Source organism: Poeciliopsis prolifica, unplaced genomic scaffold (assembly GCF_027474105.1).
Source record: "Poeciliopsis prolifica strain line A6 unplaced genomic scaffold, Auburn_PproV2 SCAFFOLD002, whole genome shotgun sequence".
In the NCBI taxonomy this organism is placed as follows: domain Eukaryota; kingdom Metazoa; phylum Chordata; class Actinopteri; order Cyprinodontiformes; family Poeciliidae; genus Poeciliopsis; species Poeciliopsis prolifica.
Window position 1 is genome coordinate 24,454,620 of NW_026562377.1, and position 12,759 is coordinate 24,467,378.

Sequence of the window (12,759 nt, forward strand, 5' to 3'; positions counted from 1 at the left end):
CAAATAAACTTTGATAAGAACAGCAAAGCCATCCTCAAATTTGACAAAAAACAAAACAAAAAAAAAAAGACTTCCAAATGATTCTCGTGACTTCAAGAATCTGTGGCGTAAAGCAAAGAGAAAAACTTAGAAAAATAAAACCCTGCTTGTTTTCCTACAGCTTCACCTGGAAAACAGGCTTTAGTTGATGGGATCATAAGCTGGAAATCCTGAAGGAGAACCTTCATCCATCAGTTTGTGAACCTGCATTTCGGTGAAGCACATCAGCAGGTCTACCTCTAATCCATGTTTCTTAGTTCCAGTCGTCAGGAACCACGACTCTGCATATTTTAGACACAGAACATCCGATTCTGATGCCTGCATGTCCTCTGCATGCCATGAAGTGCTGCAGAAGCCTGTTAATGACCCACTTTTAGATTGAGGTCTTGAAACTGGCCTATAAGAAATTGTAAAAAAAAAAAAATCAACATCCCGAGGTTTTTATCAGACATATATTAGGATTTTTTATTTATTATTGTGAAATGTTAAGGCATACAACCAAATGTTTCCTTGACAAAAGTTCACAGCAACGTCACATGAGTTCAACCAGCTGAAGCAAGGCACTTTTGTTTTTTTTTTCCATTTTCTTTTCCCCATCAATTATAACTTAAAACACAGAATACATCTTTGGCATCAAGACACAAAATAGTTACATGTATATTATATATATGTGTATTACGAGGACGAGAAACAGACGTAATATATTAACTCTTCTCACTTCAAATTGCCTTTTGTGTAAACAACATTCCAAAATAAGAGGACAGCATGTAACAAACTGAGACGCGGCATTGACCGGCAAATGCACCACGATGGGAAATATGAAATTAGCAGAGAGAGAGAGAAAAAAACACATTTAAATGTGAAGTTTTGTTTGTTATTTGTGCTCTTCAGAATATACTTTTAAATCGTTGCTGTTCACACAATAAACATCAGAGATAAAACTGGATAATAAATAGATGATGGCATACGAGCTTCATGTGATAAACTCCTTAAGTCGGATTTTAGTGGCTCTTAGCACTAAATAAGTGAATTGTGGCCCATTTCAGTTACATATATATATAAACATAACCCAAAATCCTTGACAACAGTAGTCTGCATACAACAGTGTTCAGTAATCCTACATTAAGCAGGAGAAATAAATAGAAGATTCCTTTTTAAGCATATAAGCAACTCTGTTATGGAAACTATGGTAAAAAAAAATAAAAAACCCAAACAAAGAAACTGCTGTATTTCACACAGTGATGGAGACAGCAAATAGAAGAGCAGATGCAGGACAATTATAGTCGAAAACCTCTTCCAGCACGGCAGGACCGGCCGCCGGCATTGGGAGGAAATAAACGGGCTGAGAAAAGCATGCGTCCAAGCACACAAAAGAATGCGTGCCATTTCAGCAAGGCCGAGGGGTCAGACTTTAGATAGCCTTTTTCTTTAACCGGAGCATTCCCTCAGCAAGGAATGCGAGAAGATTAGCTCCAGCGTGTCATCAGATGGGGGGAGCGAAATAGTGGCCGGCCGCCATCTGAGGCCCCACCGACCCTGCCCGCTAACGCCGGGGAATCTGGGAGAAAAAAAATAAATAAATTGGACCCCAGTGAAACGCCGTCAATCCTCGGGAAGCTTTTTTAGGAGCGAAATGAGCAGGCCTCTCATGAGCTCTGGCATTCAGGGGAAAGGTTTTGAATCCTCCACTGAGGGTCGTGGTTAAAAGAGAGAGGGCATCTGCTCATCTAAAGGTGGAGCCGTTTCTCAAAACAGCTTCCGAATGAAGGCCATCGTTTTTCTGAACAGATGTTACTGGCAGAGGGCATGGTTACAGGGGATGCTACAGTAAAGTCAAGATAAGATAAAAAAAAAAAAACAACTAAATAACTGTCACATGACAAAAAGGAGCAGCATTTACATATATAAATACAATTCACAACTCATGACAAAAACCATGCACTATGAGCAGCCCAGTTCCTTTTGCGTCGCTAAAATACTTTCCAGGTACCTCGTGCAACATCCCCCGTTCACTCGTGAAATGTGCAGAAACAACCCAATGGAAAGCTCCGCTCTCCTCTTGAATCACATTTTCATGCTCTGGACCGCTCAAGCTCGGCAGACCTCACATCCACTGAGAACTTGGTTTCTTTTTCCTCCTGAAAACGTTTCGGTCAGAGTTCGGTCTTATTGAGCGGCAAGTCGCGGCTCATATGAGAATTTCGATCGCCTCGGCGTCTGAACTCCTGAACATCTGGAGCGGGGCCTTTGGCTCCTCCAAGGCGCCTAAAACCGGTAGAAAGCAGGAAGAATTAGAAAATTAAGTTGCCAACAGACCTTGCCAACAGATAGTTGCAATTTAAATAGAAGATGGACATGAAACCAGACTGAATAGTTATCAAAGAATGTAGTAGGGTGATCAGCAATGAATCGATTTTAGCAATAAATCAACCTTTTCTTTTTTTGAAGATCTAATTTTAGGAAATTTGGATTTTTTTTCCACCATTGCACTCCTTTCAGAGTGATTGATGTCAGCCTTTTTCACAGATCCCGTTTGAATTAACGTCAATTATGCAACAACGTATAAGAGCATGGCCAAGACTTTTTTATTTCAATTAAGAGAATAAAGTTGTAATTTTGTGAGAACTCAACTTAAATTAGGAATTTTAGAATCTCGAGAACTCTGGTAGTGCTTTAACCAATAAGAAAAAAACAAATCTTTTAATGCACCAGCATCAAATTAGGACTTTTGAAATGACAATGCAAACTATTATGTCTATTATTTAAAAGAAAGAACCGCAGACCTGAACAAATGGTCACGTCAGATCTTGATTTCCCCCCCTTGTTTAAATGGCTTTTTCTCTTATAATTTTAAGATGTTCTTCAGGCAAAACTGAATTTTTATTCTCCTGATATAATTACATTCTTTTAAGAAAACAAATATTCTCGTATCGTATAGAAGGGATGACTGAAACAAAAGCCACATGTTGAAAATATTTTCTGTCATTTGTTTTTAGACTGATTCAGATACCGATCTGGTATGATTATATAATAGTACCAAACATTAAAAACTCACCGGTCGTAGCTGCTGGAATCCCTTCATTGACCTGTGACCTGTCCTTCTCTGCTGTGACGTCTGGCTTGACCTCATCACTCTGGGTGCTGGAGTCTTGGGTAGACGCCTTGACCGCGATGAAGGACGGGGGTTTCAAGACGACAGCGCCTGCCTGGTCATCCGAGAGGCTCTTTCCTGAAAAATGTGGACAAAGAGAAGACGTCGTTTAATCACCCGCTTCCATCCACAATGACAACCCCCTCCGGCTGGGAACATCTGCCCTTTGCCAGTTCTTCCTATGACTATTCCTGATCAGGCTATTCTGGAGCGAGAGACGATATGCATTCCAGCATTAAAACGTGTCTCCACAAAAAGGTCGCCTCCTCCTCCCTATTTTCATTTATTTTTTTTTAGCTTGCGTGCATTCTGTCTTGCACCGGCAGCTGCCACATGGAATGGCATGATGTTAAAGATCGTCTCGAAGGCGTGAATGGTAGGAACAAGAACTCACCTTTAGTTAAAGCGCCACACGTCAGTGTGTTGATGGAGGGGACGGACCTGGACTGACGGAGCGCCTGACTCTCTAGCCAGCCTTGCTCCCATCTGGAGCGCTGCTGCAGGACTTTGATCACAGTGTCCTTTTCCAGGAGCCGAGCGTGAAGTTCACGGATCCTGAGTGCGCGACAGACACAATGTGAGCTTAGGGTTCCATTGGAAACCAATGCGGTTTCCAGGTAGTCAAGAGGAGTACCTGTTCTCCATCTCCTGGTGTCTGTGGCTCCATAAAGGGAGGTCTTCGTTGAAGCTACTGTTTGGTGAATTCCCGGGTGAATGTTTGATGATTGTTGTATCCCTGGAAGTAATAAAACACATTGTTGGCGATATGTTGAAACTATTTCTGGCTGATCTGATAAATTTTTAATATATACATTTCCTTCTCATCTTAAGTTTTAATCAATCAGAAACAAGATTTTGTGTGATTAGTACGGCATGATCCAACCCAAAAGCTGCTACTGAACCCAGGTAGAGTGTCATCATACCTCTGTGCTGCGGCCGTGGCTGCTGCATCCATAACAAAGTGCTTCATGGTGCTCTCCTCCAGGTACTTCTGCTCCCATTTGGTGATGTCGGCCTCCAGAGCCAGGATGCGCTCCTCTTTTTCCCTCAGCTCCTGCTGCAGCGTGGATGAGCTCAGCTCTGATGCTGTGAAGTTGGTTGTCTGGATATGGTACAGACACAAAAGAGACAATAGTCTTTTAAACAAACCGTTACTTCAATATTTGACTTCTCTTTTTGTTTGCTTGGTGTTTTCAGTCCTGATAGTCCGGTGGACTCTGTTTCTTTGGGAATCAAAACGGCCACATTCTTACATTTCAGCTGGGCCAGCTTGCTTTCACACTACTCTGTGTCAAACGACACAAACCCTTAGAAAAACCTGTTCACCTCCTCGCCTGTGGTGGCGCTGCAAAAACGACTGAAGGGAACGACGTAAAAACTTCTGAAGAAGACATGCAGGTATTTTTCTTCACAAAATGTAAACACAAACAGAATAGATTCAGATTATAGGAGTGGTAAGATTTCTCTTTAGTTGCTGGTATAAGACAACGAGCCATTTCTCCAGCTAGCGGTAGACTCATGAGTTTGTTTTAGTTGTATTTACCCAGAATGCCCTGTGCTACAGGAGCAGTCTCTGGTCTGTTGCATTCATATGTTCAATCAAATAGAGCCAGAGTTGACTTCGACTGAACCAAGGCCTAGAGTGCGATTATGCATTCACACCTCCCCAAATGAACCGAACTTTGTAGGCACATGAACTAAAGTTTGACTAAAGCGGACTAAGCAGCTGAGATGCACACCTTGATGACTTTTTTCTTTGTTTTCGCTAACCTGCTGTGCCCTGAGGCTCTTCAGCTCCTGTTCCAGCCGGGTGCGAAGCCGCAGCTCCTTGTCCTCCCTCTTCTCGCACGCCGCCTGCAGCTGAGCGAGGGAGCTCTGCAGCCGCTCCACTTTCTTCATGTAGGCCGTCTTGCGGTACAGCTCCTCCTCCAGCTGCCGGTTGCGGCTCTGCGTTGAGGTCAGCGCCTGCTCCAGCCGTTCGCTTCTCCGCTGGCACTCTTCGCCAGACACACGCAGGTGCTGAATCTGCTTTTCCAGTTGTTCGCGCTCCCGCTGCTGCTCTTCGTCTGAGATAGAGGGATTTAAAAAGGAAACGTGATGTGAGGAAAGGGTGACGGGGGTATTTTCTCTTAAAAAAAAAAAAAAAAAAAGCTAATGTGTCTAGGGTCCACTGTAAGCTCGGTCCAATGACTCACTTGAACGCTGAGATGCATTCTTTCAAATATGACCCAACGAGACACATTTATATTCACAGATATCAAAGCATGTGGCTCAAAAACATAATTAGAAATTTGTTCTCTAAGCTGACAGCGAATGGAATTTAGCTTGTACATGAAAACATGAAATAAGCAATAAAAGACACAAAACTCTCCTTTATTAATCGTAAACCTTCTTCACATTTTATTTGGTATTTTAGAAAGGACAGCGAGTTTTATGGCTCCATAGTGCCACTTTAAAACGGGGGCTGATTACACAACACAAGTGCATGCCTGTGGAGGGAATGCAGACTTCCTCTGATCCTCTTACGCACACAAGCATAGCTTTCTACTGGCAAAAGCTCTGGAATGCTTCTAAGGACGTGAAGTAAACAAGCGGCTCAAAATATTCCTCAAGCAGCCCTTGTTAAAAAAAATAAAAATAAAAACACATGTAGGCTACAACACCTCCCATGACCGTGTTTTTATTTGAGGTTTAAGCCGGTGTGGCCCTCGGGGGAAATTTTATGGCGAAAACATTTCAGACTGGATGTCTCAGAACTGGTGAAGGCCTAAATTGGTCTGTGAAAATTATCATTTGCTCCTGGGTGCTAATGCTAACGGCTAGTGCGAGACAAGACCAAACACTTGTGCAATATACGAGTTTATTGCAAAAAACAAGCAAAAAAACAAAACAAAACAAAACAAAAAAACACCCAGTACAAATCGGAAAGTCCTCGAAATAGGATAAAAATATTTTGAAGATGAAGTTAATTTAAAACCACAAAAGTCCACTTTAGTCCTGACTCGTCTCTCACTAGCCGATAGCTCGATAACAGACAGTTATTAAGCTGGATTTAACCTGAATGCTACAAGATAGATATCACTTACAGTTAAAATATTATAACTATAAGTTAGAATATTACCACTGCTTAATATTTTAAATGGCAGACGTTTGTTTTAATCTCAACTCCCCTCTCGCTAGACGTTAGCTTGTGAGAGTTGATTGCATAAGCATCGTTAACTAGTTCTTAGTTAGATAACAGCTAGTGAGCTAATTTGGCCTTTGGCACCAAATTATCTTGATTTGAACTAAATACTCAAAGACAGTTATCACATACAGTTAGTTATAAGATTAACTTCATGTAAACCAAACCTCACTTTAAATATAAAATTATCAGAAACATTCGTTTAACATCAAGTGAAAGAACAGCAGCATCGGCTGAAACAAGATATGTCTTTTCCCTCTCCAACCTGAGAGAGATGAAATATTAACAGCTGGCTGGCCATCATTAAACCAAGGGGTAATAAAATGTCCAAACAAGGAGAGTATGCAAGCCAGGGGTCATGCTGAGTTAGGTCAGGATGTTCTGGAGTCCCAGACTTATTAGTTGCTTTACAGAAAGCAAGTTGAAGTGATGAAAAAAAAAAGAAAAAGAAGAATCTTGGGGTTGAGGGAGGTAATTAAAATAACAGAACTGGTTGAAATACTATGAAAGTCCAAAAATTCAGGTCACCTTTACTTGCAGCTCTGACAAAAAGGTCAGTGTCAATGCTGACAGCCGAGATGTAGACATGCGAAATTAATGGGGAAGACACCAGTTCCTGCTTTGGCTAATGTTCCTGCTATTGTTCAATGAATCACAGAGAGCTCTGCTTTGACAAATCACATCAATTACCATCTGTCTTGGACAAGACTGATGCGATTACTCACTTTGCTCCAGGAGTTTAACGAAGACGTGCTGCCTTGGGTCTGAGCACTCAGCATTACCAGCCGCTCTGTGCTTGTTAGCTGCTCCAAGTTGCTCTGTGCAAAGGAAAACATTGACACACTGGTTACACACATTATGTCACATCAACAAGCAATTGCCTCAACAGATGAACAGACCAAGTACCTCTGAGGTCTCTGTTAAAATCGTGCATCCTCTTAATCTCCGCCTCCAGTTTATTCCTCAGAGTTTTCTCCAAGGCTTCCCGCTTAGAAGAGCCTCTCATCAGGGTCTCGTACGCCTCTGATATCTGCTGGATCTCAAGCTCCAACTAGGAAGGAAACACAATGACGATGAGCGTCTGGACGCATCAAAGAGACAAATGAGTCATTGTCGCAATTCGCATTTACAGACAGACTGCTATTAGACATTATGTGCAACTGAGGAAGGCAGTTAAAATTCTTGAATGAGCTGGAGCAGCGTGCCACTGCTCCAGCTCCTTTTACAAGACAAAAGAGTTGAGGTGCTTTGCTGGAATTCCAGAGTCTGGAGTGGTGAGAAAACACTTCACACTTGCTGCTCAACTTGAACCATTCACAAAAACCTCTTCAATGGGACCACACATCCAGAAAATACAAAATGCGATCAGTGACTATACTCAAGCACTGTAACAAGTCTCTTCAGTGTCAAAGTTGTTTTCCCATCAGAGGTGAAAAAGTTGTAGGATTCAATATAAATGAAACTTTTGTTGCTCCTTTAGGCTTTGACGGGCCATCTTGTTCCATTTTTACTTGCTTCATACGGGTACAGAAAGGTGCCGTCTGCCACAGGAAGTCATGGATGCCTTGGAGACGCATTGGAGACGGAGGAAGGAGCTAATTGAGCTCCAGATGTCACTAGCAGATAACAGGAAGGCCAACAGTCATACAGCAAAGTTTCTCTTTTCTTTCCTTCACTGATTGCAACCCCTTTATCATAAAACATTCTAGATAATGTTGGCAGTTTTTGTTTTAGAAAATGTCGAAAGTTTAGATAAATCTGAGTGTGACATGGTTATAGTTAGCATGGCTGCACAAGTTAATTCTGATTAACGTTTTTCTACACTTATACTACTAATATGAAGATTTATTGTTCACTAATGACTGGAAGGCTATGAAGTTTTTAAATGATAGTATCTATAGTTTTCCAAAAGAAATTGACATCAGCAGATTGGAGCATTACAAAGACCAGAAACTGGAAAAAAAAATTTAAATAACAAAAACGGCAATTGTTTGGCAACATTTTGGGTTCAGAAAGGATGTTGGAAGTAAAGTTATTTTAGACTTTGAAACTTATTCACTTGTGCTCATTTGTTCAATGACTCTTAGCTAAAAGTACACATTTTCTTCACTTATTTGCAGATGCCTTAGTCCATTAAGTGGCAATAAAAATAAATAGCAAAAAACAGTCCGGGGGACTCAGACCATCAACTAACTGTGAAGTATTTATGCTGGATTATTACATTCTTTATTTTCAGTGTACCGTCCTTTTATTGTTATGGAGGTGAACTGCTCAATATATTATGATATTGATTTAAGGCCTTGACACAAAGACCTAATCTCCACGGTAACACCAAAAAGCTTGATCGTCCCTTTCGATTTTCAGTGCCGTTCAAACAGGTTGGCACGCCTACAAAAGCTGTATGCGCTTCTGTAGCGAGATGATGATTGCGAGAGCAGAAACAGTGAGTCTGAGAGTTTGGTCTATGAGGACACTATTGTCTCTCCATAGTTCTTGCTCACCTTCTGCAGCCTGGCAGCCTTCTGGATGTACACCTCCAGCTCTCTCCTGAGCTGCTCGTTCTCCCTCATCAACACGTCATTGCCGTTGGAGGATGCGTGGATGCCGTTCTGAGCCACCTGGGCTTGGGCAGACACATACCTGCAAAGGGCAGACATGAGTGATTCACCACAACACACCTGAGAACCACAGAAATGACAAAAGAATGCTTTGTCTGGAGTTCTTCTCTTGCTCCTGTTTCGGTGTCAGGTAATCCTCATGGGAGAATGAATCGATTATATAGTTGTGTGGCTTACCTGTGGTGCTGTGAGTAAAACGGGGGAGGAGGGTCTTTGTGGTACTGTACATGCTCCTGTGAGTAGCTGAGCATGTACTCAGGAACTCGGGCACATAGAGGGTAGTCTGGAGGAGGGCCGCGCTGGTCCGCGCGCTGTTGGGTCTCCTGTCCGTCATGCACCACGGCATTTAAAACAAGATTCCTATAAATCTGCGGATAGCTGCGGGAAGAGGTCAGAGCCGAAGCGTCTCTGTGTCCATTTCTCTCCAGAGAGAGCTGCATGAGCCTCTCGCTCAGGGAGCGAGCGTGCTCCCGCTTCAGATCCCACTGTCCCTCACTTTGAACTCCCACCGCGCCGGGGCCGTCCTGCTCTGACTTTTCCCTCCGAGAGATCAGGTACTGCGAGTGCGCTTTGGCCTCCTCGTAGGTCGGCAGCTCCTCCCTGTGGAGCTGGTACAGATGACACATGGGGCTCTCGGAGGGCAGGCAGTTCCCCTGGCGCTCCTCTCCTTGGGGCTCCTGCCGTGTCGACATCTGCATGTACTGGGTTTCTTCTTGAGTGAGGCTCTCCAAGGAGGAACGGGGACTGCCCGTGCCCCCACCGCTGCTCCCTCCACGCAGGGCCTGCTGCTGGATGGCCAGGAGAGCGCGAGTATCAGTCAGGTTCCCAAAGCGGAGCTGCTCCTGGATGAGGCGGTGCAAGACGGTTCCTGAGGAGTCCTCGGCTGTCTTCATGTTGGTCAATAAGAAATCAGTGCACAACTTAAACAAAAAACAAGCTTGACGTTGACACCTCAACAATCTGAAAAGGAAAACACAAGAGTATTGATCAGTCTTCAACAAGCAAGAGCTGCCCATTTCATCCTTCGCATTCTGGATTATTGTAGTTTGGTCTTTTGTTTCCCCCCAGGAAGACATTTCATATCCACACAAATGACAAATGAATAAAATCAATTTACTATATCTCCTAATTGTCATCTGTAGGCACGATAACAGATTTTGCTGGGCAATTAATTGTCTCAAAAAATTATTGCGATAAACGGTAATATTGTTTGAAGACCTTTATACACTGATTTAATGAATATTACGTAATAATACATGCGGTTTCCTGCCAAAGATAGGTACACTTTACTTTCAAAAGAACACTTAACACTGGAACTGATACACAAAATAAATAAAACCAAAAATAAAAATAGATGCTCAGTCTCCATTAACAATAAATGTACATGAATGAAAACTAAACAACATAAAGCCAAAGTGGAAATAAATACTGCATTCAACCAAAAGAGTGCAGATTATGAAGTCTGTATAGTATATTGGCCTTCAGTAATCATTAGATTTAAATAGAGAAGAATCCGACTGCCTGATGCAATAGTTCAAACTACAGGATTTTTTGTTACGGTACATCGTGGTGGCCGCTCCGATCTAAATCAAGGATTTATCCAGACTGGGAGCTTAACGCAACCTGTTGAATGTGACTGGTAGCCAATCAGAAAGCGCGGATTCTCCTCCTGCTTTCTGAGGGGAAATACGGAGGGAATCCCGAACAGCTGACACGGTGCAACCCGAAGTCCAGCAGACATCGGAAACAACATGAATGTTTATTCAACATTTCGTGCAAAGAAAATATAAATAACTAGGGGAGGAGTTGGAGCGAAATTTCTACCAGAAAACCCGGTAACTTTTCAGCTGTTCTTCGTTAACGTGACATAAATAGGTTATAATGATTTTCATTCAGTCAGACTGACACTCGCCACATGCATTACAAGTAGATTGTAGTGAGGAATTGATTAATGCCTGGTTTCAAAATGAGTAAACTGGACTTATTATTTTGTGTCCATTGTTGGACACAACACGGTTCGATCGAACCGTTATAGCTAAGATTCTGCCGGCTTATGTGTCTCTCAGGTTTTGATAATGGGCCGACAATCAGCGGGCCAACATAAGCGCGCGCTGGGCATTACACTAAGGAAATAAGGAAGGGAGGGTCAGTGGAGAGCACCGGAGTTGAGCCTTTTTTCATTCAATGTCTTCAACAGTAGGAGTAAAAGGCAGGAAGAAACGATATAGCCGATAATTGAAATGAGGTCGATAGTTTTCATTTATCGTGCGATTAATTGATTTATCGTTTATCGGATAGGCCTAGTCATCTGTACTTAAAAAAAGTGATTTTGTGACTGATTGTCGTTTCAGACCTTCAGGTTCAGGTTTGTCTACATAGGGGGTAATATAGTCTCCTGAAAATAATTACTTTTTCTTAAGTTATCGTGAGATTTGATCATTATATCTGTAAAATTCATTAAAAAAAATTTATTTCAAAGAAATACAAACTGATGAACATTGGTAAGTAGATGAGTAAAAAGAAGTTTGGTTTGAAAGGCAGAAGAATGGGGAGAGGAAGGCAAATTCACCAAGTGCCCCGATTCAATCCAGACCTGCCAAACAGCATTATGACAACTACAGTTATAGTTTCATTATTTTAACATGCATCCATTAATCTAATATCTATACAGCCGCTCAGTCAGCCAGCATCCCTGGTGTCTAGTTCAAGTTCATTTCATTGGGTGAGAAGAGTGGTCCAGCATGGACAGCTCAGCAAATATGCTTCTTCTTCTTTTTTTTTTTCTTTTTTTTTTTACAATAGTTGCACAATACCTAATGCCGTCTGACATGAACTGTTACTGGCAATACCCTGGAGAGTGATGTCAGTAGGACAAACTGAATTTTTCGTGCCCACACACTCCAGATAGGACGGTAAAACACGGAAATAAGACTTATATTAAAACAAGCGAACACTCCAATAAAAACAACAAACTCTACCAACTAACCAGCGTCATTTAGTAGAGTTAACGCGAGTAACGCTACTAAATAAATAGAGCAGAGATATTACCCTGTTTGTATGTAGTTTAAAACAAATATGTCTGTTTTTACATGTGCTACATGGAGGTGTTTCACCACGACTCTCCATATGGAGTCTACACACATCAGAAAGTCAAAACATTCAGACATTGAGCTGGACGAAAACCACAAATAATAATAATAAACCAAACAAACAAACAAAACAAGCAGCTTACCTCGCCTCATTCCACCGCGAGAACCGTTAAGAGTGTTAATTTGAATCAATAATCCTAAAGCTAGCGCTTTCTCCGGGAGCTCGCGGACATGTGCGCGCGCCGACCGGGCAGAAGCAAAACTGAGCGCGTGAAGCTCCGAGCTGCGTGGATAAATAACTGAGAGGCGATTGTTCCCTGAGCCTGGAATGAGAGGAATGCAAGCTCCGAGCCCCCGTGGGATCAAAAGCAGGAGCACAGGGGAGAGGAGGAGGAGGAGGAGGAGCATGGAGGGAGGCGGGACCCCAGGGGGGCTGAAAATGATTTCAGAGCTGCAGCAGCAGACCCTCAGCTGGCTGCTGGTGTCATGTAAAATAAATTTTAAAAAATAGATTTTTTTGTTTTTTCTTTGTGAGAGTATTTTAAATCCTTGCAACTTTTAAGATTAAAGCATATACAAACCCGCACATTGAAATATATAAAGACAAGCTAACATTTTTTTTTTTAAATGGAAGAGCGTTGGTAGGTATTCACAGAAACATTTGAGGAATGCGATTAG

General features: G+C 42.2%; 1 protein-coding gene across 1 annotated transcript; it reads right to left on the bottom strand.

Moving 5' to 3' along the window:
• Positions 1–483: 483 nt before the first annotated feature.
• On the bottom strand, positions 484–12,397 carry amotl2a (angiomotin like 2a). The gene is made up of 11 exons (XM_055044946.1): positions 12,225–12,397; positions 9,170–9,952; positions 8,876–9,014; positions 7,281–7,425; positions 7,100–7,192; positions 4,961–5,256; positions 4,114–4,292; positions 3,825–3,926; positions 3,585–3,745; positions 3,095–3,268; positions 484–2,304 (listed from the first exon to the last, which is right to left on the bottom strand). The coding sequence occupies exons 2-11, from the start codon at positions 9,883–9,885 to the stop codon at positions 2,228–2,230; spliced, it is 2,082 nt and encodes a 693-aa protein (XP_054900921.1). The 5' UTR covers positions 9,886–9,952; positions 12,225–12,397; the 3' UTR covers positions 484–2,227.
• Positions 12,398–12,759: the final 362 nt, after the last annotated feature.